The sequence below is a fragment of the Halichoeres trimaculatus genome, unplaced genomic scaffold (assembly GCF_033239565.1).
Source record: "Halichoeres trimaculatus isolate MK-OKI-2021-1 unplaced genomic scaffold, fHalTri1.1 fHalTri1_scaffold_13, whole genome shotgun sequence".
Taxonomy (NCBI): Eukaryota; Metazoa; Chordata; class Actinopteri; order Labriformes; family Labridae; genus Halichoeres; species Halichoeres trimaculatus.
The window spans coordinates 20,161,647-20,184,120 of NW_027437191.1; the positions used below are offsets into that span (position 1 = coordinate 20,161,647).

The 22,474-nt window shown below is 41.3% G+C and overlaps 2 protein-coding genes across 8 annotated transcripts; one reads left to right on the plus strand and one right to left on the minus strand.

Annotated features, from left to right (window-relative positions):
• Window positions 1-877: 877 nt before the first annotated feature.
• Window positions 878-3,866, minus strand: LOC141802134 (rho-related GTP-binding protein RhoB-like). The gene has a single exon (XM_074685594.1). It carries the CDS (start codon window positions 3,689-3,691, stop codon window positions 3,101-3,103), a length of 591 nt encoding a protein of 196 aa, XP_074541695.1. The 5' UTR covers window positions 3,692-3,866; the 3' UTR covers window positions 878-3,100.
• Window positions 3,867-4,026: 160 nt separating this feature from the next.
• pum2 (pumilio RNA-binding family member 2) lies at window positions 4,027-22,160 on the plus strand. Of its 7 annotated transcripts, none has more exons than XM_074685586.1 (23): window positions 4,027-4,564; window positions 6,057-6,420; window positions 8,270-8,338; window positions 8,926-9,031; window positions 9,225-9,412; window positions 9,508-9,680; window positions 9,872-10,166; window positions 10,267-10,360; window positions 10,489-10,596; window positions 10,740-10,885; window positions 13,509-13,629; window positions 13,794-13,934; window positions 14,557-14,862; window positions 14,961-15,188; window positions 15,307-15,574; window positions 15,680-15,809; window positions 15,902-16,036; window positions 16,135-16,272; window positions 16,714-16,839; window positions 17,105-17,176; window positions 18,026-18,147; window positions 19,156-19,348; window positions 19,667-22,160. In XM_074685586.1, exons 2-23 carry the CDS (start codon window positions 6,070-6,072, stop codon window positions 19,796-19,798), a joined length of 3,642 nt encoding a protein of 1,213 aa, XP_074541687.1. In that variant the 5' UTR covers window positions 4,027-4,564; window positions 6,057-6,069; the 3' UTR covers window positions 19,799-22,160. The 7 variants fall into 7 exon arrangements, with proteins under 7 accessions (XP_074541687.1, XP_074541689.1, XP_074541694.1 ...); XM_074685588.1 differs by having other exon boundaries at window positions 15,902-16,030; XM_074685593.1 differs by having other exon boundaries at window positions 9,321-9,412.
• Window positions 22,161-22,474: the final 314 nt, after the last annotated feature.

The following is a 22,474-nucleotide window of genomic DNA, read 5'->3' on the forward strand; positions in this document are numbered from 1 at the left end:
GTCTAAATTTAGAATGGACAAAAATAGCGTCCCTGACAAACAAGCTCCTTAATCATAAAACAAAGAGACTAAGTTTAGAAACTGATCCAGTTCATGTTTTTTCACAATACTCCACCAATTTGTGCACACCTTTTGGGACATATGAAGTCATCTGTCTTAGTGCAGGAAATGGCAGAGTGTACACAGAGATAGAGGACGGACAATGATATCCTGAAACTATGCATGTAGCAACAACAAAGTAGATTTAAAAAACTCTTTCACAAGTGCCTTTAGGATCTTGGGTAACTAAAAGTGTGCATTGTTTCATTTAAATCTACTAAAAGTATCAAATTTAAGCAGGAATTGACCCTATGTCTGCTACATGAACATACCACTCATAACTGATTAATTGGTGTGTACATGATTTTATGCTGTAGCTTCCTATGGTGGAGCTAGGGTGAACACTTTAACAAATTGGTTTATAAACTGTTGTATCATGCATCCTTAATTGATATGCTTCTTGTAGTTTTATATTTAAAATTATTATTGGCAAAGTAACTTTTCACCTTAGCAAATGAAGTTTTATAAAAACGCACAAAAATTATTAGAAAGAGATGGAAATGACCCCAAGAAGTAGAGGAACTTTAAACCTGTACTTATATCAAATTTAGAGTGTACTTACTGATACTGGTCACAAGGCCTACATTAAAACCATTGGTGAAATATTCTCTCAAATGCAAATTCAAAATTGAGGAATGGCTTTGAGATAACTGTTAATTATCATTTAATTAGTATGTTGGAATATGTTGTCCAATCAAAATCAAACTTGTTTCTTGTTTTCTTTGAGTGTGAGAAAACGAGGCAAAAGAATGAAAAAGAAGAGGTGGTGACACACACACTAATTCTTTTATTGACTCTCAAAACAGTACCACTTGTTCCCTTACATTCTGGTGTGTGTTTTTCCTCACAAATATTCCCATTGTTCCAAGAAGACCCATTGACCACCAGGTTATGACATTACCAAAACGAGGTCATCACTTGGTAAACTTTCAACAACTAAATACATTTCGTACATTGTCAGCTTTCGTTCTTCTCTGTAACCCCATAGCTGTTTCTTTTTTAAATAAATGAACAGAGAAAGAAGATGAAACTGTGTTGTCTTATCACTGAAAACTGGCATGGAACACTGCAAATCAGAGGCACATAAAGGGGGGCAGTGTGGGAAAATTAACCAGTCCAGCACAATGCATTCCTGGCTTGTAAGTCAGCAAAAAAACCCAGCAACAGCAGGCAGAGAGGAATGTGACTTTTACACTGTTGTAACTCTGGCTAGAGTTATAAAGAATACTCTTTAAACCTCTGGTTTGACTGGACCCTGGTTACATAATGTTCCAAATGAAAGGTGTTACATGTTTTATTTTATTTTCCAATAACCAATAGGAGATAAAATTGCATAGTGAATCCACTCATGTTGAATTATGTATTCCTAATGTAGCAACAGTTGCTATAATCAATGTCCATAACTGTCATTAAAGCAACCATTCCCACCATGAGTGTGAGGCCATGTGGACAAAACTTTAGTGGAGCAAGAGATCAAACATGAGCTGAATTTATTACACAAGTATGAAAAATAAGCTCAAATTCATCGATTGCCGTTTTATACTTCAAAGCTTTAACAATGTTTCTAACAATTTGAGGTACATTCACAGTCATTATGGAAGACAAAGTGTACTTGTTGTGTCGTTCAATCAATAATGAATCAGTTTAACTGCAGTAAACAAACTTTTTAACAGCTTCAGAAAACAACCATCTTACATTTGATTTTGTCAACGGTTTCATTTAAAGTATTTTCTAGCTTCGTGTTGGAATAAAATTAGGGTTTTAGAAACATATGATACATGTTCATTAAAATTTCAACCTGCCATCAGATGGCTTTTTTCCCATATACCAGTGTGCTACTGCTCAAACAGCTCTGGAAAAGCTCCACTCTTCCTTTTTCATGTGTTTCACCAAGAAAAAAACCCTCACATGCTTGACCCTCTCACATGCTCAAACTTCTCTTTGAAAAATGTGAACCAAGTTACAGAAATTCAAAAAGCAGCTCAAAAGAAAATGTCAAGCATTTCTGGATTGCAGAGGAATGGTGGGATACATGTGCTTCAAATTATTTTGTTCAGGTGAGCTGTAGTTAAATTAAAAAAATCATTCCCCTGTCCCCTACAGGCTGCACTATATACACTACTTTAAAAGACTTCTCTTTCTAGCTGTACAGCCAAGAAGTATGTATTTCCTCCCACTGCAGCCTGAGGGAAAGCATAACATTTTGTCAGGAGGCATGCTTAATAAAGAAAATGTGCACTTAACAAAACACCAACCTGAATACTTGCAAAACAGGACAAAATGATCAGCCCTTTACAAGACTAGCCACATGTCAAGTCTCTTGGACATGAGTCATGTTGCATTCAAAGAATATGCTACTACTGTCAAGTCCACAACACTTTTTGACACCGTTCAAACTAGACAAAGCAATCAAATAACTCAAGGTGATGTTTTTCAAAATGGCATAATACTTTCTGTGATTAACTGTAGTGCCCAGGTGCTGTGCAATTTCCCAATCATAACCATAGAACAATACAAAGTGGACATAAATAACGAGTGCAATTCCTTTCACTGCTTTCCTTATCACAAAGTTTAACATTGGCAACGAGGCAGTAGCCTCTGCAAACAATCTGTAACACAAAAAGTGAACATTTGAAATCTTTGCTTAAAGCATTTTTTTTTTTTTACAAAAGCCATGTCCACGTTGGAAGAGGGTAAATAAGTTATCCACTGAAATGTAGCTTTGTCCTTTTACCCCTCCACCTGTCAGACTGGCACCATGTGACCCACAAAGAACATGCTGTAACCAGTGCTTTTCACACATACACACCCAGATATCAAGTCATAGAGTGATATAGTGTGCCAAAAACAGTAAGTCTGCAGTCAGTGGTACATTTTCGACCGGGCTGTCTGATTACAAAGGAGTATCCAAACCACGGTCACTGCCCATACATGTTGAGACACGGCTCCCAACGGCGTAAACGTCTCGTCTGTGCGTCACGGCTCTCCAGACAGTGTCGATTCACATCAAAACACAGCATTTGAGACATGTTTGGGATGGCGTTGTTCGTTTTTGTAAGGCTGCCCTCGTTGCAATCTCGAATACTTCCCATATCCCCTCCTTGGTTTTGGCAGAGCACTCCAAATAGTCATATGCGCCAATGCGCATGGCCATGGCCCGGCCATCCTCAGCCTTTACAGGCTCCAGCTTCAGCCGGGACAGCTCGTTCTTTACGTTTTCGTCGTTGCGAAGATCTTTCTTGTTGGCAACTAATATAATTGGCACATTGGGGCAAAAATGTTTAACTTCGGGAACCCACTTTTCCGGGATGTTTTCTAGCGAATCCGGGCTGTCCACGGAGAAACACATCAGAATGACATCGGTGTCCGGGTAGGAAAGAGGGCGCAGCCGGTCGTAGTCCTCCTGTCCAGCTGTGTCCCACAAGGCCAGCTGGACTTGCTTGTTGTCCACTTCTATGTCCGCCACATATGTCTCAAACACGGTGGGAACATACACCTCTGGGAACTCGTCTTTGCTGAACACAATGAGTAGACATGTTTTCCCACATGCGCCGTCCCCCACCACGACAAGTTTCTTGCGAATGTCTGCCATTCCTGCCTTTTTTCTAGCTCGCGTTTAGATGTGGCATCCAAAAAAACTCTCTTTGCGCCCAGTCAAACTGATTTCATGCTCTGAATAAGACTCGAATGAGATTTCCTATTTAACGACCTCTTCTTCCAACTCTCGAACCTTTACTGGTAACCACTGCGATCTCTTTATAAAGCAAAGGGTGGTTTCCTAAATATAGCAATCCAATCGGAAATAGGGAGGTGAGATCACAGTCTGTAAAGGAAGAGGTGATTGGATCTCATGGGTTTTTCTTGTGTAGAGGAGGGTCATGGACCACGAGGACCCACCCGACCCAGGATCAGCCAAAACCAACCCAAATGTAACTGCAACATGATATACTTCGTGATTTCCATGCTTTCACAACGCGACTCTAATAAGGAGTTTCCGGCCATTTGAAAATATCAAATATTCGTAACATTGTTAAAATGCTAAAATAATCCTTAAGAGAGAGCTATCAATGTCGAGAAAAAAAAATGAATTAGCAGTTAAATGAACATTCATGCAGACAAGGACATATCTAAAGAGTAAACGGGCAACGAAAAAAAGATTGTTGTTAAACTTAATATTTACCGTTATTTTTTTAAAACAGAATATTCTAGGGGTATTTACACATATTCTCCTTTAGGTTACCCCCATGTGTAAAGACACGCTAAGGAGGTACATTTACATTTATATTGTTATACGGGTGTCTACGTAGTTCACGCTATTTACAGGGAGGGGGCACTATCGAAGGCAAACTCTTAGCATTGACTATCAAGCCTTGCTAAATCACCGCTCTCTCCAAGGAAACAAAACAATATAGAATTGGGTTGACGGCGTGCAACAAGCATAGACCCTCTCTCGACACGACAGCGCGTGAGTATTTCTGTTTTCTTTCTCCACCTGGAAAGGTGAAGCTCCGCACCGCGTTTGATTTAAACGCGCCTGCCATGGTGTGAGTATTTCCCTTTTGTTTAGCGGTTAAGGCCCCTCTGTTTGGAACTTGAAGGGGGGCCATGTTGTTTAGCCTCAGAATGCTCTGGTTGATGTTTGAGCCCATACAACATCACTTGGCAGTTAGCGTTTTCTAACTATTACGTTAGCTATTTTGGTTGACTCAGCTTCTAGTGTAAAGCAGATATGTCGTTTCGATAGGAGAGAACTATTTGTGTACTTCGGAACGTGGTCATTTGCAATAAAACATTTGTTTATTCATGTTTTTAACTTTGATGTCTTGTATTACCAAGCAATAATAAACATAACAGGCCCGCTGCAGTTAGCGTTAGCTGGTTGGCTAGGGTGTGCTAATGCTCATTCTGATAAAGTAATATTATCAAGCACTGAATTTAATTGATTTCTAGTAATGCCAATTGATTAATTGGCGTGTAATCAGTTACATGCACCAGAATCACAAACTGCTCTTCGTTATATCCATAGTTTATTGTATTTTTTGATCAAAGTCGCTAACTTAGCATACCGACTAGCCTCGGACGTGAGGCTAAATACGCTAGCCAACTTGCTGGAAGGCTTGCAAGTCGGTTTACCACACTAAACATGCGCGTAGATTTAATTTTTAGCTATTTACTTTATTAAATGACGGTAAATATTTAAGCGTCAAACGCATATCATGCCTGGGCTAGCTGTTCAATCAAAGCGTCATGAAGCCAACGCTACTTTAGTGCTAGCTTTGGGTTAGCTTTGATCACTAGCTATCAGAAAGCTACCGATAACGCTGCTTAGCTCTGTCAGTACCGTGAGCTACAACATTATCATCACTTGTTTTGTTCCTGCTATACTGTATTTTAGAGAGTCTACCGCTCCGTTAGACACCCTAGTCCCCGTTATTTATCAGTTGGCGATAAAGCTAATTAAATTTCAATTTTGTGCTTAAGAAAGGAACTGAACGTTTAAATCATGGATCGTAGAATGGTCATGGGCTGTTGTTAGCATCCCAAGATTTAGACATATCCCGGCGAAGAACAGCACCAAGTACCTGCTACCCCTTAGGATTCATTTGAAGTGCTTCAAAACTCCAGTAACCTGGTTTGTCTTTCAGGTTTTTATAGGAGCTAGCTTAATATTTCACACCACAGCCTTTACTTTGAATTCAAGCCATCACACGGTCCCTCGCAAGGGTGCTGCTTTGGCTGTGCCGATAAATAAATTACTTACGCCATATCTGAGCTATGTGCATGTACTGGTAAAATATGATATATCAGAGAAAGAACAGCACAAATTTTCTTGTCTAACGTAAGAAAATCTGCAGTGTTTAAAATCAAATAGTGGCAAATGGTAAATTGGTACATTTGCAACACATCATCTTATATAGCAGTTGTGACTGACAAAATCTCTTTTTGTGTTCATTAAGGCTTTCCCGTGGAATGAGCGTTCCATGCAGCATCCTAGGTATGAATGACGTGGCCTGGCAGGAGACAAGAGGTGGGATGCTGCATGCAAATGGTGCTCCTGAGACTGGAGGTGTCAGAGTTCATGGTGGAGGGCCCTTAGTCACAGTTGGTGGGGCCGGACAGGCTCCTGGAGGTCCACATTTACAGGGTATGGACAGGGCTGTTAACCCTACTCCAGGCACCCCACAGCCCCCAGTGAGTGGACGATCTCAGGATGATGCCACAGTTGGATACTTCTTTCAAAGGCAGCCAGGAGAGCAGCTTGGAGGTTGCCAACCCAGTAAGCATCGCTGGCCTACTGGAGATACAAACCATGTTGATCAGGTAGGGCTTCAATTGTTTGTGATCTGTGTCAGTCCCATCAGATTTATTAAAAAACAAAAAGTCAACCAGGGTCTAATCACATGAAGGAAAACTGAACAGTTGCTTTCCTGGATGACTTGTCAGTTGGCTTGTAACTGCTCTGAAGCATCCTATTGCCCAAGAGTGTCCTAATGACATGATGTGCAGGCAAAATAACAGGATCCATCTAGTTACATTTGACAATTGGTCATATATTTCTTATGTTCAGATGATCTGTAATTTACACTTGCTGCCCCTCCTGCAATCCTTGCCACAATAACCACATTACTTTGGGCATGTTTTAGATATGGGTTTCAGTAATTGATTTACAAGCAGTGTCAAGTCAAATTTACAGTGAAGTGATGAGTCTGGCCAGCACATCTTTCTGATACTTGGGCTGACAACTTTTCTTCTAAGCAGACCTGCAAATTCTGGGGCCATCCGTGGCTATTTGCTTATCTAAGCTCTGTCTGATTAGAGGTGGGGTGCAACCAGGACAGATCACCCGTCCTCCACAGTGCTACACACACACACACACACACACACACACACACACACACACACACACACACGTACGTATGATGAAATGGCAGTGGCATCGGTTTTATAAAAAGGCAGCCTACACAGTTGCAGTGAGCATATTGTGTGAGACCAGTGCTTTGGAGAATGCATTAGCACAGCAGGAGTGCTATTGTAGTTGTGATAACTGGCCAAACTCGTAAAATGATGTCTTACAGTATAACAGAAATACATTTTGTTCTCTTTTTTTTTTGGAATCCATTAACTCTTACAGTGTTAATTAGCCAGACTTGATTTCCTGGTTTTGGATTTATCAAATACAACTCCTCTGCCTGTGAAACTTTGGGAAGACAGAGAGACTACACTTCTTGTATCAAAATTCAACAGGAATGATTGAAAAAGATAGCCCCACAATTTCTGAGCAAAGATTTTAGACCTGTGATGGTGTTATAAAAGGTAAAAGATGCTGAAAGTCAGCAAGTTAATTGACATGGTTCATGTTGGTATACTGGCCTTATCACATTCACAAAGAAGGACATATTATCCAGTATGCATTCGCCCAGCAGACTCAAATGAACGCAAACAGTGGGTTTTTATCAGGAGTTCTCACCCTGTCTGGTGTGATGGAAGGTGCTATCTTAAAGCCGTCTACATGATGTTGTGTACACCTGATACTGACCAGGTGTCCTTGTGTTATCTTTATTATTTTGTCACATAGAGGCATACAAGTGGCATAACCTCTGACGTGTGTTTTATAAAGAACCCTCCTGCTTCCCATATGCAGATACTCAGTGGAGATCAGAGCAGAGAAAACTGGAGGCAGCTCTGCTGTGGTTTCACCCATTTAAGTGTAGTGTTTAAGAGCGATAATTTCTACCCTTTAATGTGTTTGTGAGCCTTTTCTAAATGAGTTCCAGTACTGCCAGCCTCAGAGCTTAAAAAGAAATGACTCATCGGCACTATTAAAGTCTATCGAGTCAGAGTTCTACTTCAGCGTCTAAATAAATAAGACATTATTTTAAACAGGTGTTACTTAGTTCATAGTAATAGTATTTACACGTCTCCATATTCTCTATGTTTACTGATAATTCTCTCGGACGTAACATGCAGGCTGCATCCTGTGGTGAGCGTTTTATGTCACAAAGCCAAACTGTCTTTGGTGTGGACAAAAATAAATCAGAACATTGGATAGTTTGTTCTTATCTGCCAAAGGCAAAATTAATGCAATTTATTTTGATGGCTCTATTTTGTGGTCTTATATAAAGTGACTGTTGTTTCATTTTTTTTGTTTTTTTTTCGTTGCCTCCCTCAGGTCCGTGCTGTGGATGAAATGAACTACGACTTCCAAGCTCTTGCTTTGGAGTCAAGGGGCATGGGAGAGGTAAGGGGTTTTTCATAACTATATTTGTTATTGCCCCATTAAAGAGCAGCAGTCAAACAAATTGAAACACTGTATAGAGCACTTACCCTGCTGCAGATTTAAAAGCAAGCCATGTTGAGTTTGCTCTTTACTCTAGATAATGCTGAGCATAAGAATAAATAGGTTTAGTGACAGAGCCACTCCAAGAGTCTGTTTGGACTTGGATTCCAGCTATGACTTAGGGATCAGAAAATATATGAAAAGCCAAATCACATCAACACTCACAGATTTAGTCAGTCACAAGATGGGCCAAGTTTCTGTTACAGGGACTGCCTTGGGGGGGAAAAAATCTTTCCCAAACCAATATAAACAGAGTTGTGTGGTAACTTCGGGATGTTTCATAAAAACAGTCACCATGCAAGAAGTTGCACTGATAAGTTGTCTTCCCCAAGGGTGCATCAGGATGAGTTGGCATTTTCATCGTAAACTTTTCCTCTATATTAAAATGAGCCACAATTGTCAGCAGAGTTGTGTTTCAAGTCTTGCAAAGTGTTTGGTCGTATGATTGTTTTGCAAATACTTATAAAATGTGACTGAATTATTCTCAGCTTCTGCCAGCGAAAAAGCTCTGGGACTCTGATGAGTTGGCCAAGGATGGAAGGAAAGGGATGCTTCTAGGAGAGGAGTGGAGGGACAATGCCTGGGGATCATCTCGTAAGTTTCTGCTGCACGGTGGTTTATGTAAAAGTCCTGTTTTCATGTGTCATTTGAACTCAACAAATGCATCCTGTTTGAAATACTGTCATTCCTGACTCATCAGCCATGCTTTCCAGATTTCCTGTTCGACAAGATTGTTGCCAGGTTTGGCCCAAATAAGCAACTATTTAGATATTGGCTTTTCATTTAGATCATTCAGTGTCTCAGCCAATCATGGTGCAGCGCCGACCAGGCCAGAGTTTCCATGGGAATGGTGATGCCAATTCTGTGCTTTCACCTCGCTCAGAAGGTGGAGGCCTGGGGGTGAGCATGGTGGAGTACGTCCTGAGCTCCTCGCCAGGGGACAAGATGGACAGTCGCTACAGGAACGGTGGCTTTGTGAGTGAGACTTGTCCCCTCATTTTAAACTCAAGAAGAAGTGCTTTTCTCACTCCTGAGGGTGATAGAGTGTTGCAAAACCTTTCTTAATACAGGGTGGAGCAGATGTTGACCAAGATGGGAGAGACAAAATTGATGCTGTAGAGAAAGTGTCCCCCTTTGAAGAGGACAAGAGCCCAGAGATGAAGGTAGGAGAGGAGAACGATCCTGCTAAAGCCAATGGAAGAGGACTACTAAATGGCATGGACCGAGACTGCAAAGACTTCAAGTAGGTTTTAATGCAACACGACACTCAATATAACAAAACCAGTCAACAGCAGGTCACACTGTGCTTCTAACGTTTCAGCAAATTTGTTTTTTGATGCTTAAAGCCTCAAGGCTTAATGTGATTAAGAACGTTGAAATGATCAAGGAAGTATAACTTTAAAGGCTTCTAAATGAAAACTTTTTTATTCTTAGTCCAACCCCTGGAAGTCGTCAAGCTTCTCCTACTGAAGCTGTGGAGAGGTTGGGTCCTAGTCAGACCGGTTTGGAAATGATGGGTCAGCACCACCCCCACGCCCTGCAACAACACAACCCCGTCCAAAACAAAGCCCCAACAGAGGACTTCCACAACCAGGAGGCCCAGAACATGGGAGGTATGGAGCAGCAAGCTGGTGTGGAGTCCCTCCAGTTTGACTACGCTGGGAACCAGATTCAGGTGGACTCCTCGGGGACTCCAGTTGGATTGTTTGACTACAACTCTCAGCAGCAGGTCTGTTGGAAAAACAAGAAACCTACCTATCAAGAGATTTAACTGGCAGTTTGCTCAACAGACTGTGATCTTGACTGTTTGTTTTTGATTTTGTTTCTAGTTGTTCCAGAGATCTAATCCCCTAACAGTGCAGCAGCTCACTGCAGCTCAGCAACAACAATATGCTCTGGCAGCAGCCCAGCAGCAGCATCTTGGTAAGTCAGCCTTGTCTGTTGTGCATTTCTATTTAACTACCTTTTTATTTTCTTGTGGTTTTGCAACATATTTCCTTACTCTCGATGGAAATATGGGTGATGACATTACTGTTTCTTTTTCTTATCAGCTGGTCTTGCTCCTGCATTTGTGCCAAACCCTTACATCATTAATGCTGCCCCTCCTGGAACTGATCCCTACACTGCCGCGGGCCTGGCAGCAGCAGCCACACTTGCAGGTGATCACGCGGCACATTTTTACGCTACAGAAGCAGAACTCTTTTTGAGTCTATGCTACTTTTGATCTGCCCTGCTCAGATAACTGTACTGTCTGGAATGATTTGTGGAAAATAGGTTTATAGTATCAATGTCTTTTCCCCAGGCCCCACTGTGGTACCACCGCAGTACTATGGCGTTCCTTGGGGAGTGTACCCTGCCAACCTATTCCAGCAACAGGCTGCGTCAACTGCCAATCACTCAGCAAATCAGCAGGCATCTAATCAGGGACCAGGGCCGGGACAGCCACAGGTACGAAGTGCTGTGCTTGGTTTGAATAGCTCGTCCATATTGAGTCATCAAAAATGCATGAGGATTAAACCTTTTATACAGACAACTCGGAGCAAGTCTGCTCCATTAAATGTCTTTTAAACACACCTAGGACTTTAGACATTGGTAAATACACCAAACACAATGAAATGTTTTTATTTCTCAAGCACTTTGTAACATGCCTAAAATGTTTGTAATTCTGTTTTTAACAGTTAGAGACTAAGGCAAAATATTCAGGCAGTTGATTTGAAATAAAAGAAATGAAACCTTGGCAATAAACTCTGAGTTAGATTTACAGAAGTACTTTTTAAAGATTTTGATAAAATAATTAAAAATTGACTCAAAAACAAGACTCCTGATCTGTGTTTTAAGACAGATTATCATCTCTTTCTTTCAACTACTGATCACACTGAAAGACAAAATGCATTTCAAAAATGCTGCTGAATTGCAATTTTTTCTGCGTTTCATTTTGATGCATCCATTTAAAGGACATGTACTGTATTTTACACACTGAGTTGCTCTGGAGTATAGGTTGCATCAGTCCAAAAATATGTAATAAAGAGCTATTAAAGGTATCAGGATCAACTGAACCCAGTTATAACAGTCTGTAATTAAAAAAATGCTCGTCGGGAGCTAAGGTTGCGATGAATTAAGACAATTAGGACTGAATATGGAAAGTAAATAATAAGTAAAAGTTTATTTACAGTTAACAAAAAACGATCTCAAGTACCCTGTAAAACTACGCAGTGTAAACATCATCAGTCAGTGTTACCTTGATATGTTTGGTCCCCGTCTTGCTTTGTTTTCCTTTTTATAACCTAGATCTTACACTCAGTGTTGTTATTTGCTTTCCCTTGATTTGGAATGATCCCTCATTTCTACACACGTTAGTGTCTGGTATTTGATGGTGTGAACGTGTCTACAGGTAACAGTCATAAGCATCAAACCCCTCCCTCGTTTACACTCTGGGTTACTCCATTAAAACATCCAGCCACTGTGCAACTGTCCACTTGCAAATGTCTTTCGTCCACTCAACAATTTTTAAAGATTGCTGTTTTTGGAGGTTAACCCCTTAGCGTTGGATGGCAAAATATTGTACTTCTGTTTCCAAAATGCTTGTGCAGTTGTAACCATGTAAGCACAGTAATACTCCTGATTTCCACCTTATCTAAATTTTTTAAAATAGGCTGTTGTGTGAGAAGACAGTTGTTGTTCTGATCTGACCAAACTGAGTATCTATTCAGAAAAGGGATAGGTACCAAATTAGGTACGTTTTTTTTAAATCAAAATCTTTTTATTGAAATTTTCACAGAACAAAATAATTGCACAGTCCAAAAGTATTAGAGAGAGAGGTAGCACAGAAATACTTAAATCGTGCATTTTACTGTATAACAAAGAAGAAAAACAAAACAAAAACAAACAAACAAACAAACACACACACACCCCACCCACCCCCCCACCACCACTGCCAGTGAGCCTAATAGAAAAACATTGACATAAGTCTGTCAAGCATACCTGAGTAGATAGATGGAGAACTGCAGATTACATTAAGCAGGGTTAGAAAAGGGAAAGAAAAATTAATAAGTACGCAATCACAAAAATTGCATCAAATGGAATGAAATGCGTTTAAAAAAGGGTCCCACATATCATCAAAGCTTCTTGTTGAGAGTTTAAGAACACACCTGATTCTTTCTAGCTTAAGGCAGGACATCACATCCGCCATCCACTGTGAATGAGTGGGTGGGCCAGGGTCCCTCCACTTCAGTAGGATAGCCCGTCGAGCAAGAAGTAAAGCAAAGGATATTGAGTGACGTCTGTGAGCGGGTAGATGGAGACCTGAATCAATAAAGCCAAATAAAGCAGCCAGGGGGTCAGCCTCCAGGTTGATGTTGAAAATCTGAGACAGTGTGTTAAAAACTTCTGTCCAGTATTTATTAATAAGGGGGCAGAGCCAGAATATATGAATGAGGGATGCCTCAGTGTAGTGGCATCTATCACAAAGAGGGCTAACGTCTGGATAGATACGCGACAGTCTGGCCTTGGAGAGATGAGTTCTATGTACAACTTTAAATTGAATAAGGCAATGGCGAGCACAAAGAGAGGTTGAATTTACTAATTTAAGGATTGAAGACCAAGTATCCACCGACAAAGATAAATTTAGATCTTCCTCCCAAAATTAGGTACTTTTATAGGTACCAACCGGAATCTGTCAAAAGTACCGGGTAACTAAATGCGTCTTTGTGACTATAAGGGAGTTTAAGAGCAGGTGATTTTCCATGCTGGACATGAACACAGCATTACAAGGTTATATATTAAAGAATATATATGTCAAATTGAAAAACAAAAAAATATATACTATTAAACAAATTGATATTTTTTTTACCAAATGAGCACAAAAAAGTATCAAAAATTGGTACCGTTGAGTACCGGAACGATTGCCAGGTACCGGGCATCGGTACCGTATCGTTTTTTTATGTGAAAGGTACCCATCCCTAATTCAGAATCTCTTCAGGTGTGAAGAAGAGTTTCTAGGAGCTTCTGAAAGTATTTTGTGCTTTTCTTTGCCAACATTTGTGTCTTAAAGAATCCCCTCCTTCCTGTCCAGGTGATGCGCACAGGAACCAACCAGAGACCTCTAACACCTGGGCAAGGACAGCAGAGTCAGCAGGAGTCCCTGGCTGCAGCTGCTGCTGCTAACCCTGCACTGGCATACGCAGGAATGCCTGGTTAGTAGCTCACTTTGATAAACCATCATGTACCTATGGCCAGAAACCCACAAACCCTTACTATTTAATGTGGTCATGCTTGGAGAGCTCATTTTATGACCATCTGTGGACATTTTAGTTTCTTTAAAAGTGTAATTTCTCTTTCTTTGGTCTTCATTATTCAGGATATCAGGTGTTGGCCCCTGCAGCCTATTACGACCAGACTGGGGCCTTAGTCATGGGCCCTGGTGCAAGGACTGGTTTAGGAGGCCCAGTTCGTTTAGTCCAGACTCCTCTCCTCATCAACCCAGCAGCAGCACAAGCCGGTAAGCACTGGCACTGGAGCCATTGTAAAGTCTGAATTGATTGCTGTAATAGAGGCAGATGACAGTTTGAAGGCAATGCTTTCCATTCAGCTGGTTTATATTTAATTCGATCAGTTCTGTGTTTGATTCCCATGTTTTGGAATTATTTTGATGCATACAGACAAAACTGTCTAGTTTGCCTGTCTCTTACATTTATATCTGTAGATCGTCTTAGGGCACAGTCACACTAGCCATTAGAACTGTGCTGTACTTATGCACGATTGGTCCCACACAGCCCTCTAACTTCCTGCTATGGTTTGAAATGATTATCGAGAGGAGTGGTCGCAGTGATCATACGTCATGGATCAAACCCCATGTCCATGTGCTTGTGCTCGTGCATGAAGTGAACCGGGCTGAAGCCCACCTCTCTGAAGCGTGCCAAAGCAGAGAAGTGAATCATGCTTAAAGCACGGCACTACCTCGGTCATCCTGGCCAAACAAACTGGGCTTAAGGGTTGAAGCGCGCTTAGGCACGGTACACGGTTTGCCAGTGCGACCGTGCCCTTCCTCAACAGTTCGGTCGATACTCTGACTGTCTTCTTCACTCCTAACATGCCCCTCCTCTCCCACCTCTCTCTACCAGCAGCAGCGGTGTCAGCATCTGGCTCTGGTAACAGTATGTCCGGTCCTCCAGCCAACGGACTGTACCGCTCCATGCCTCAGCCGCAGCCCCAGCCGCAGCAGCAGCAGGCTCCCCCGCCCAGCAGTGGCCTGCCCTCCAGCTCTTTCTACGGCTCTGGCTCGGTCCCCAACACTTCTCAGAGCAGCTCCCTCTTCTCACACACTTCTGCTGCACCCCCACCCCCAAGCTCCTCCCTGGGCTTCAGCAGTACTGGCGGCTCTCTAGGTGTAGGCCTTGGCTCTGCTTTAGGAGGCTTTGGCTCCTCTGGTCAGTGACTCATCCAGGAGGAACATAATTAATCAAATTTATTTTAAGTAGCTTTCATAACCGGTTATTTATGTTTTTGTGTTTTTGTTTTCCCACAGTGTCCAGCTCTACCAGTAGCAGTGTGTCTCGCAGGGATTCCCTGTTGGCTAGTTCTGATCTATACAAACGTGGCGGTAGTAGTTTGACTCCCATTGGTCAGCCCTTTTACAACAGCCTGGGTTATTCCTCCTCACCTAGTCCCATCGGCCTCACACCAGGTCACTCCCCGCTCACTCCCCCACCCTCTCTGCCCTCATCTCATGGATCCTCCTCTAGCCTTCACCTGGGTAAGAATTATACAATGAGCAGTTAGGATTCACAGTGAATAAAGAAATTCTCTTTCTGTAGGACTATTTTTGGTTAGTTTTCTTTTACTAAAACGGTATCTGGTCATTCTGTTTTCAGGTGGCCTGACAAATGGCAGCGGGCGCTACATTTCAGCTGCACCTGGAGCTGAGGCAAAGTACCGGAGCACTGGTGGGACATCCAGTCTTTTCAATTCCAGCAGCCAGCTGTTTCCTCCCTCACGGCCAAGATACAGCCGCTCTGATGTGATGCCATCTGGGCGGAGCCGCCTTCTAGAAGACTTCAGGAACAACCGCTTCCCAAACCTCCAACTGCGCGACCTGCCGGGTCACATGGTGGAGTTCTCTCAAGACCAGCATGGATCCAGGTAGCTTAGTTGTACTGCCACTGTCTTAGGTTTAGAAATTGGGTGTACTGTTGGATGACTCTTATTGTATTTCTTTTAATCTTTGTTCCACTCGTGTCTGTTTAGATTTATCCAGCAGAAGCTAGAGAGGGCCACGCCAGCAGAGCGTCAGATGGTGTTTGGAGAAATTCTGCAAGCTGCATACCAACTGATGACTGACGTTTTTGGCAACTATGTCATTCAAAAGTTTTTTGAGGTTTGGGGTTTTTTAAAGTTTACTCACAATAACACTTCACTGTTAACTTAAAGGAAACTCTGCTCAAAAGTGTTGGTGTTCTGTGTCCACAGTTTGGAAGTGCAGACCAGAAGTTGGCTTTGGCAACACGTATCCGTGGACACGTCCTCCCCCTAGCCTTGCAGATGTACGGCTGCAGGGTCATTCAGAAGGCTCTGGAGTCTATTTCCTCAGACCAGCAGGTAATTGTAAGTGAGACTTTATTCTTTAAAACACTTCTTTGTCATCAGGCTGACTTGTTTTAAGGGTGACTTTTGACAACGGGTGCCTTCTTTCTACCCTTCAGAGTGACATAGTCCGTGAGCTGGATGGCCATGTGTTGAAGTGTGTAAAGGACCAGAATGGCAACCATGTGGTGCAGAAGTGTATTGAGTGTGTCCAGCCTCAGGCCCTTCAGTTTATTATTGATGCCTTCCAGGGACAGGTGGGTTAATTACTTCTGTTCATCATAGATACCACAAGCAATAACTTGATAATGATGCCTCTTACTCTCTTCTCACAAAATGTATTGGTGAGGAAGAAATTGTAAACCTTTATTTGAATTCAATTCCTTATTCAGAGCATGAGCTCATGTGGCGTTTTTTACAAAGGTGTTGTCACAGTCATTGAAATGTATTCATTGAAACCATTAAAATAGGATTTTATTCAGGTCCAACAGCCTGCTGTTCAGAAGAAATCATGATGCCAAAAGAAAACAGTAGCCCTTGTTGTTCTACTAATAAATCACCTTAAAAAGGCTTCATAGTTAAAAGAAACAGCCCCGGGATAAAAACAGACCAAAGCAGTATCTAAATATAACTCTTAAATCCAGTCTAGTGCAGCATAAAACGCTAACCATGCTTTCATTTCTTACTTCCTCTTCCAGGTGTTTGTGCTGTCAACACATCCCTACGGCTGCAGAGTTATTCAAAGGATTTTGGAGCACTGCACCCAGGAGCAGACTCTGCCCATCCTGGAAGAACTGCATCAACACTCTGAACAGCTGGGCCAGGTGTGCACATCTGTCTCACTTTTAAGCCATGCTGATCATTCTCTCGTTTTGCTAGCTGTGACTGATCATTGTCGTCTCGTGTATCCGCATGTCTCCTCCATGTTTGAGCATTTCATATTGTCAGCCTGTCATTGTTCATGTGTACTGTAGTTGTGTTTTTTGCTAAGTGTAAAAAAGAAAATGAATTGTACTGTTAGCTGTCATTACATCTGACATATGTGATTATGTAAACATCCAACCTACCCCCCTCACTTATTCCATCTAGAAATATCAAGGCGTATCATTGGAGATGACACCCAAAACATGTTATACAGTGTCCCGTGATGCACTGTTCAAGGTCAGAGCAATTTGCCTTTCTCGCGGATGCCCCCGTGCTCCTCTCCTCTTTCTTCTTCTTCTTCTTGTAAAGAATCTAATTTAACACATAGCTAGAACTCCAACTCCCAACTTTTACAAACCCTTTCCTTTTTCCTAACCCACTGAGCCGCCTTCTTCTCCTCTCTTCCTCCCTTCTGCTACACACCACATAGGATTCACCAGGCACATGATTCCCTGTTGTCTGATGATTCTGTCTTAAGCCTGCAGCATATCCTGATCAATCTGTTTGTTTTTTTTGACTACAACTTTTCTTAAAAAGGTTCAAAACTACTTGGGCAACAAAATAGATCAAACTTAAATCATTCTGTCTTTCACTTAGAGCTCAACGTTGAGGCTAAACAGGCTAAACTCTTGTTCAAACAGATTGACAGGAAATGGATTCAAAGGCAAATTCTTTCAAATAAAAGGTGGAGATAACATCAGCTAGCCACCAATTTACAACTTAAGCTGAACAAGCCATGTTACCTGTTGCTTGGTTTGTCTCCATCTTCTCGGTCTAAGATTACACCCATAACAACCTATCACCCACATCTGAAGGTGCAAAGATGCTGCTGGATGTGTATCCTGCAGCATCCGTTTTGTCTGACCTTCCGCAGTGATGACGTGAGGGTTAATTGTAGGACTTAAAATGGGGGTGTCACTCATTCGTCTGTCATTGTAGAGATGCATGATCCTCTCACTCCAATTCAAACCAGTGTTGAAGCAACTGCATGAGTATCAATCAGAGTCAAGGGTGTCGCATGGATTTTAATTCTTGATAAAGAAGAAGTTCTCTACCATGATCTCACACCTCCGCTGCCCCCTACAGGATCAGTATGGCAACTACGTGATTCAGCACGTTCTGGAGCATGGAAGACCAGAAGATAAGAGCAAGATTGTCGCAGAGGTTCGCGGGAAAGTTCTTGTCCTCAGCCAACATAAATTTGCAAGGTGAGTGTTTTGAAATCTCACAACAGAAAAAGCAATGTGCCACAAAAGTGTTTTTAAATGTTGGCCAAAATTATAAGTCTATTTTTTTCAAAAATATTTTCTTGGATTCTCAGATTTTCTTGTCCTAACTGAGAGTTTGTTGACTGAATAGCTCAAGTGTTAAAAAGTAGACGGTTTTAAAAACAGTAGGTGATTGCAGATACAAAATCTTATGCGTCTGCATAGATTTACTGTTATAAGCACACATAAAAGGGGAAATGAACATTCCCAACCAAGGTTACATTTCTGTTTTGTTGTTTACATGGAATTTTCAAAGGTTGAGACGATCATTTGTCACACGTACATGAGAGCAGAAAAGGAGATTATAAAGGGGCTGTAGGGACTGTTTGGTAAAGCTAGTGTTTTTTCTGGGAAAAAAACTCCCATGAGCACTGGCACCTGCTGTGAGGAAGCGACTCATAAAAAGGTGTTTGCTTTGAAGCAAATGAATGGTGATTGGATCTTCTATTTAACACAACTTTTCTTCATTCGAGGTATTAGGTAATGCATTTGTTTGAAATATGACAACAAGTACACTTCATTTTTATTCTGCCAGTTCAGCTCCAGCGTCTGCCATTACTTCAAAACAAATCCAAGAAATTGTTTTCAGCTGAAAAAAACACAAATCTCTCTTCTCACTGCAAAACTTTTCAGAGCGGCATGGTACTGTCACAGGGATTTCAACATGCTGTAAATCAATCTGGTCCTGGTCATCCTGACCAGAAATACTGAAAATAGCATTTAGAAATCCCCATTTTCAACAATGATAATCTCATTTTTAAGTATGGATCGTAACCAGGCATTAATCTAGAAGTGAGAATTTTCAAGATCCCTTATTAAGTCCCAACAGGGACCCAAAACATCAGTGTTACCATTCAACAAATAAAAGCATCCATCATATTACTGCTCTGTACATCTTTAATCTAAGTTCCTGATTTTTTTCTGTCTCCATCTTCCTCCCTCCCACAGTAATGTTGTAGAGAAGTGTGTGATCCACTCCTCGCGTGCAGAGAGAGCCCTGCTGATAGACGAAGTGTGCTGCCAGAAAGACGGGCCCCACAGTGCCCTGTACACCATGATGAAGGACCAGTACGCCAACTATGTTGTCCAAAGAATGATTGACATGGCAGAACCTGCTCAGCGAAAAATCATCATGCACAAGGTGGGCAAAGTACCGAGTCGACATTTTTTGGAGTCAAACGTTGCAAAACAAGAATATATTTGTTTCCCCAGTCATGAGTTAACCAGTATGAATGATCAGATAAAACAGTTTTAACACTTAATGTCATCAAAGAAAGTGATGACCCAGGACTGGATTCTTGTTAAAAGTAAACTTCACCTTTGGGAAAAAGTAGCAACAATTTCAAGATTGTCTGTTTCTCTTTGATTTGATCCAAACAAACCAGTTGCACATTGATTAGTTGATTTTGCTCTTGATGATTTATTTAACTTGTTTCTTTTTACCTCCTTTTCTCCTCAGATCCGCCCTCACATTGCCACTTTACGCAAGTACACCTATGGGAAGCACATTCTGGCCAAGCTAGAAAAGTACTACATGAAGAGCGGCTCTGAGCTGGGTCCCATCGGCGGCCCCACCAACGGCCTCATGTAGTCACATTCACACACTTGGTGTCCCAGGAGAGGAGAGAGAAGGAGCCCCTAACCCCCTCCCCATTCTGTGAGAAATGCTCCTTAGCCATTGGGGTTAACCTTTGACGCCCTCTGTCACCCTCTTTTTGTGGGGTAATTACCAAAAGGAAAATAACAAACAAAAAAGACAAGTCAACTTCACCTAAGAACGCTGTGATTACTGACCCCTGCCACTCTGCCACCCCTGGTGCTGGTCCCCTGCGTGGCCCCCAGGGGACGCACAGTCAGCAGGAGGATCTTTTTTCTTTCTTTTTTTTTTCTGGGTAAAGCACAAGCCCATTGTTAATGATGTAATTGATGTATTTGACTGGTTTTCATATTATCTTGTACATTTAGTTTTTTACCTTGTAAATTCTCTGTAGAAAAACAAAAGTTATTACACATTTGCTGAAATTTACAATTCCTACAATTAACACCAGCAAGTGATTTTATAAGGCTAAACTGAGTGATCCTTTTAAGAAAAACAAGTCCATTTGTTTTTGTTTTTTTTGTATCCAGACTCATTAAGTCAGCTGTTCTAATGAAAGTCCAGGCAATTAATAACGTATTTGTATATTATCCCATGCACAGTAAGAGTTTTGTCATGCCAAAGCAGCTGATGGATTAGGTTTTCAAATAGGACTCCTTCATATAGATAGATTGAAAGTGCTCCATCCACTGGTGCCACAGCCACACAGTGATCTCTCATACCAGTGTGTGAGCTGGGCTTTGGGGTTAGGTGCTGTAGCCTAGGGCCGTTTTTTTTTTTTTTTTTTTTTTTGCGATGGTGGCTTTTTCTTGCCTCCTTTTTCCAGGCTTCACTGGGGGGCATGTGTTTACTCAGCAGCTTGATGTTTCGGTACGAAATATTTCAGACTGACCAACCTGAGCTGCTGCATCTAATGAGCCCCCGGTTTGAGCCGTCTCTCCCTTGTGCAGGCAATCTTTGGGGGTTTATGCAAGATAAAAAAAAATCTTTTTCTTAATTTATCGAAGCAGAGCATGAGGTTTGGTTGTACAGCAGGCGTGTAACCTGGTTTAATCTTAACATGAATTGAGTGGTGCTGGGGGGCTTTTTTGTGGGGATAGCTGGGTGGGAGGGGGCTTTGTGTTGGCATGCTGTGACAGGTTTTAATCTTTGGAATGATTTTTTTCTTTATCATGTTTTGTGTAACATCTTATCTGTCTTGTAGTTTGAGATGAACACTGCCCTAGAAAATGGTATCTTTTTGTACTGAATAATCATCTCTTGCGTAGAAGTAGTTTAGCGATGTATAGCATCTTCATGTATGAGTAAATTGTTGCTTTTTGGGTAGGGGGGCTTGCAGCAATGATGGGACCCCACCGCCTGAAGGTCTGAGTTAGACATGTTGTGATATGAGCTTATCCCAGCTTTATACACCTAAGGTGACATAAACTAGAGCTAGTGGGATAAATATGAGAGGATGCTGAAGGAACCTTTTTTAATGGCTCTGTTTTTGTATTTTAAGCAGATATTTCTCATTTGGTTGGGTGTGCAAGTGCATAGGTGGAGGCCGGTGGGGCCATCAAAAGCTATACAATTCACCTGTAATGCTCGTAGTGATGGCTTCTTTGCTTCATATGAATAATTGTAGAATACATGTAGTATATGTGCAGTTAATAAGTGTAAGATTATTAGTTAAATTGAAAAAAATATGTCTAGTTGTGGTGTTTGACAGGCCTTGCTCTAAATTTGTAGTGATGCTTTTATTTCATCTGTACAGTTGTACATTTGTAAACGTTTATGCTGTAAATGGGATGTCTTTTACACTTTTGGGGAGAAAAAGGCAAAAATGTGCATTTTGATGTGTGTATATTCATCACTTCTTTCCCCCTTGAATATAATGTATACAGTTTTATTTGATCAAGTGTTATTTTAAAGAAAAAAAATCAACTCTTATGGCTTCACAATCTGGCATGGATTTTTTTTTGTTTTTGTTTTTAATCCGCTTTGGGAAAGGCCAGCCTCTATTTGTACTGGAGCTGTAACATCTACTGTTGATAGTCTTTCTGATGTGTGACAGTTTAAAAAGAAGAAAACAAAAAAACACTCTACTAAAACCTGAGGCTGCATTTAGTCCTCTCTGCTACCATGGAAACTTCACAGGATATGACAAGAATTATTTTTGTACAGAAAAGTGCTGTATTTTGGAACAGCTACTACCTTGTAAGCAAAAGCAATGTAAAATATTGTCAATTATATAAATATGAACATATGAGTTTTGTCACACTGTCAAAGTCATGTACATTTTCAGGTGGCCTTATGTACATTTCCAGATGTTAGATGAAGAAAACAAACTCATTTTTGGAAGCAGAATTGTGACTATGTATGATTAAACTGTTCTTCTAACATTTGACTGGCTTTGTTGTCATTTGTCATTAACACATTTCTTCTATGCTAACTAGACATGCACCAATTGATTGGTCAGCCGATGGACTGGTGCCAATTTCCTTAATTTTGTGGGGTTTGTGATCGGCCCATTCTTTCAAATGAAACTGATCTTGTATGCCTCCGGGAATCCATTGTTGCTTTTTGCGCTAAGACCTAAAACTCTTCACTTTATTCGATTGTTTAAGTTATAAAGATGTTATTGTTTCGCAAGTATTACTCAATGGTTTTCAATAAAATAAGATTGGA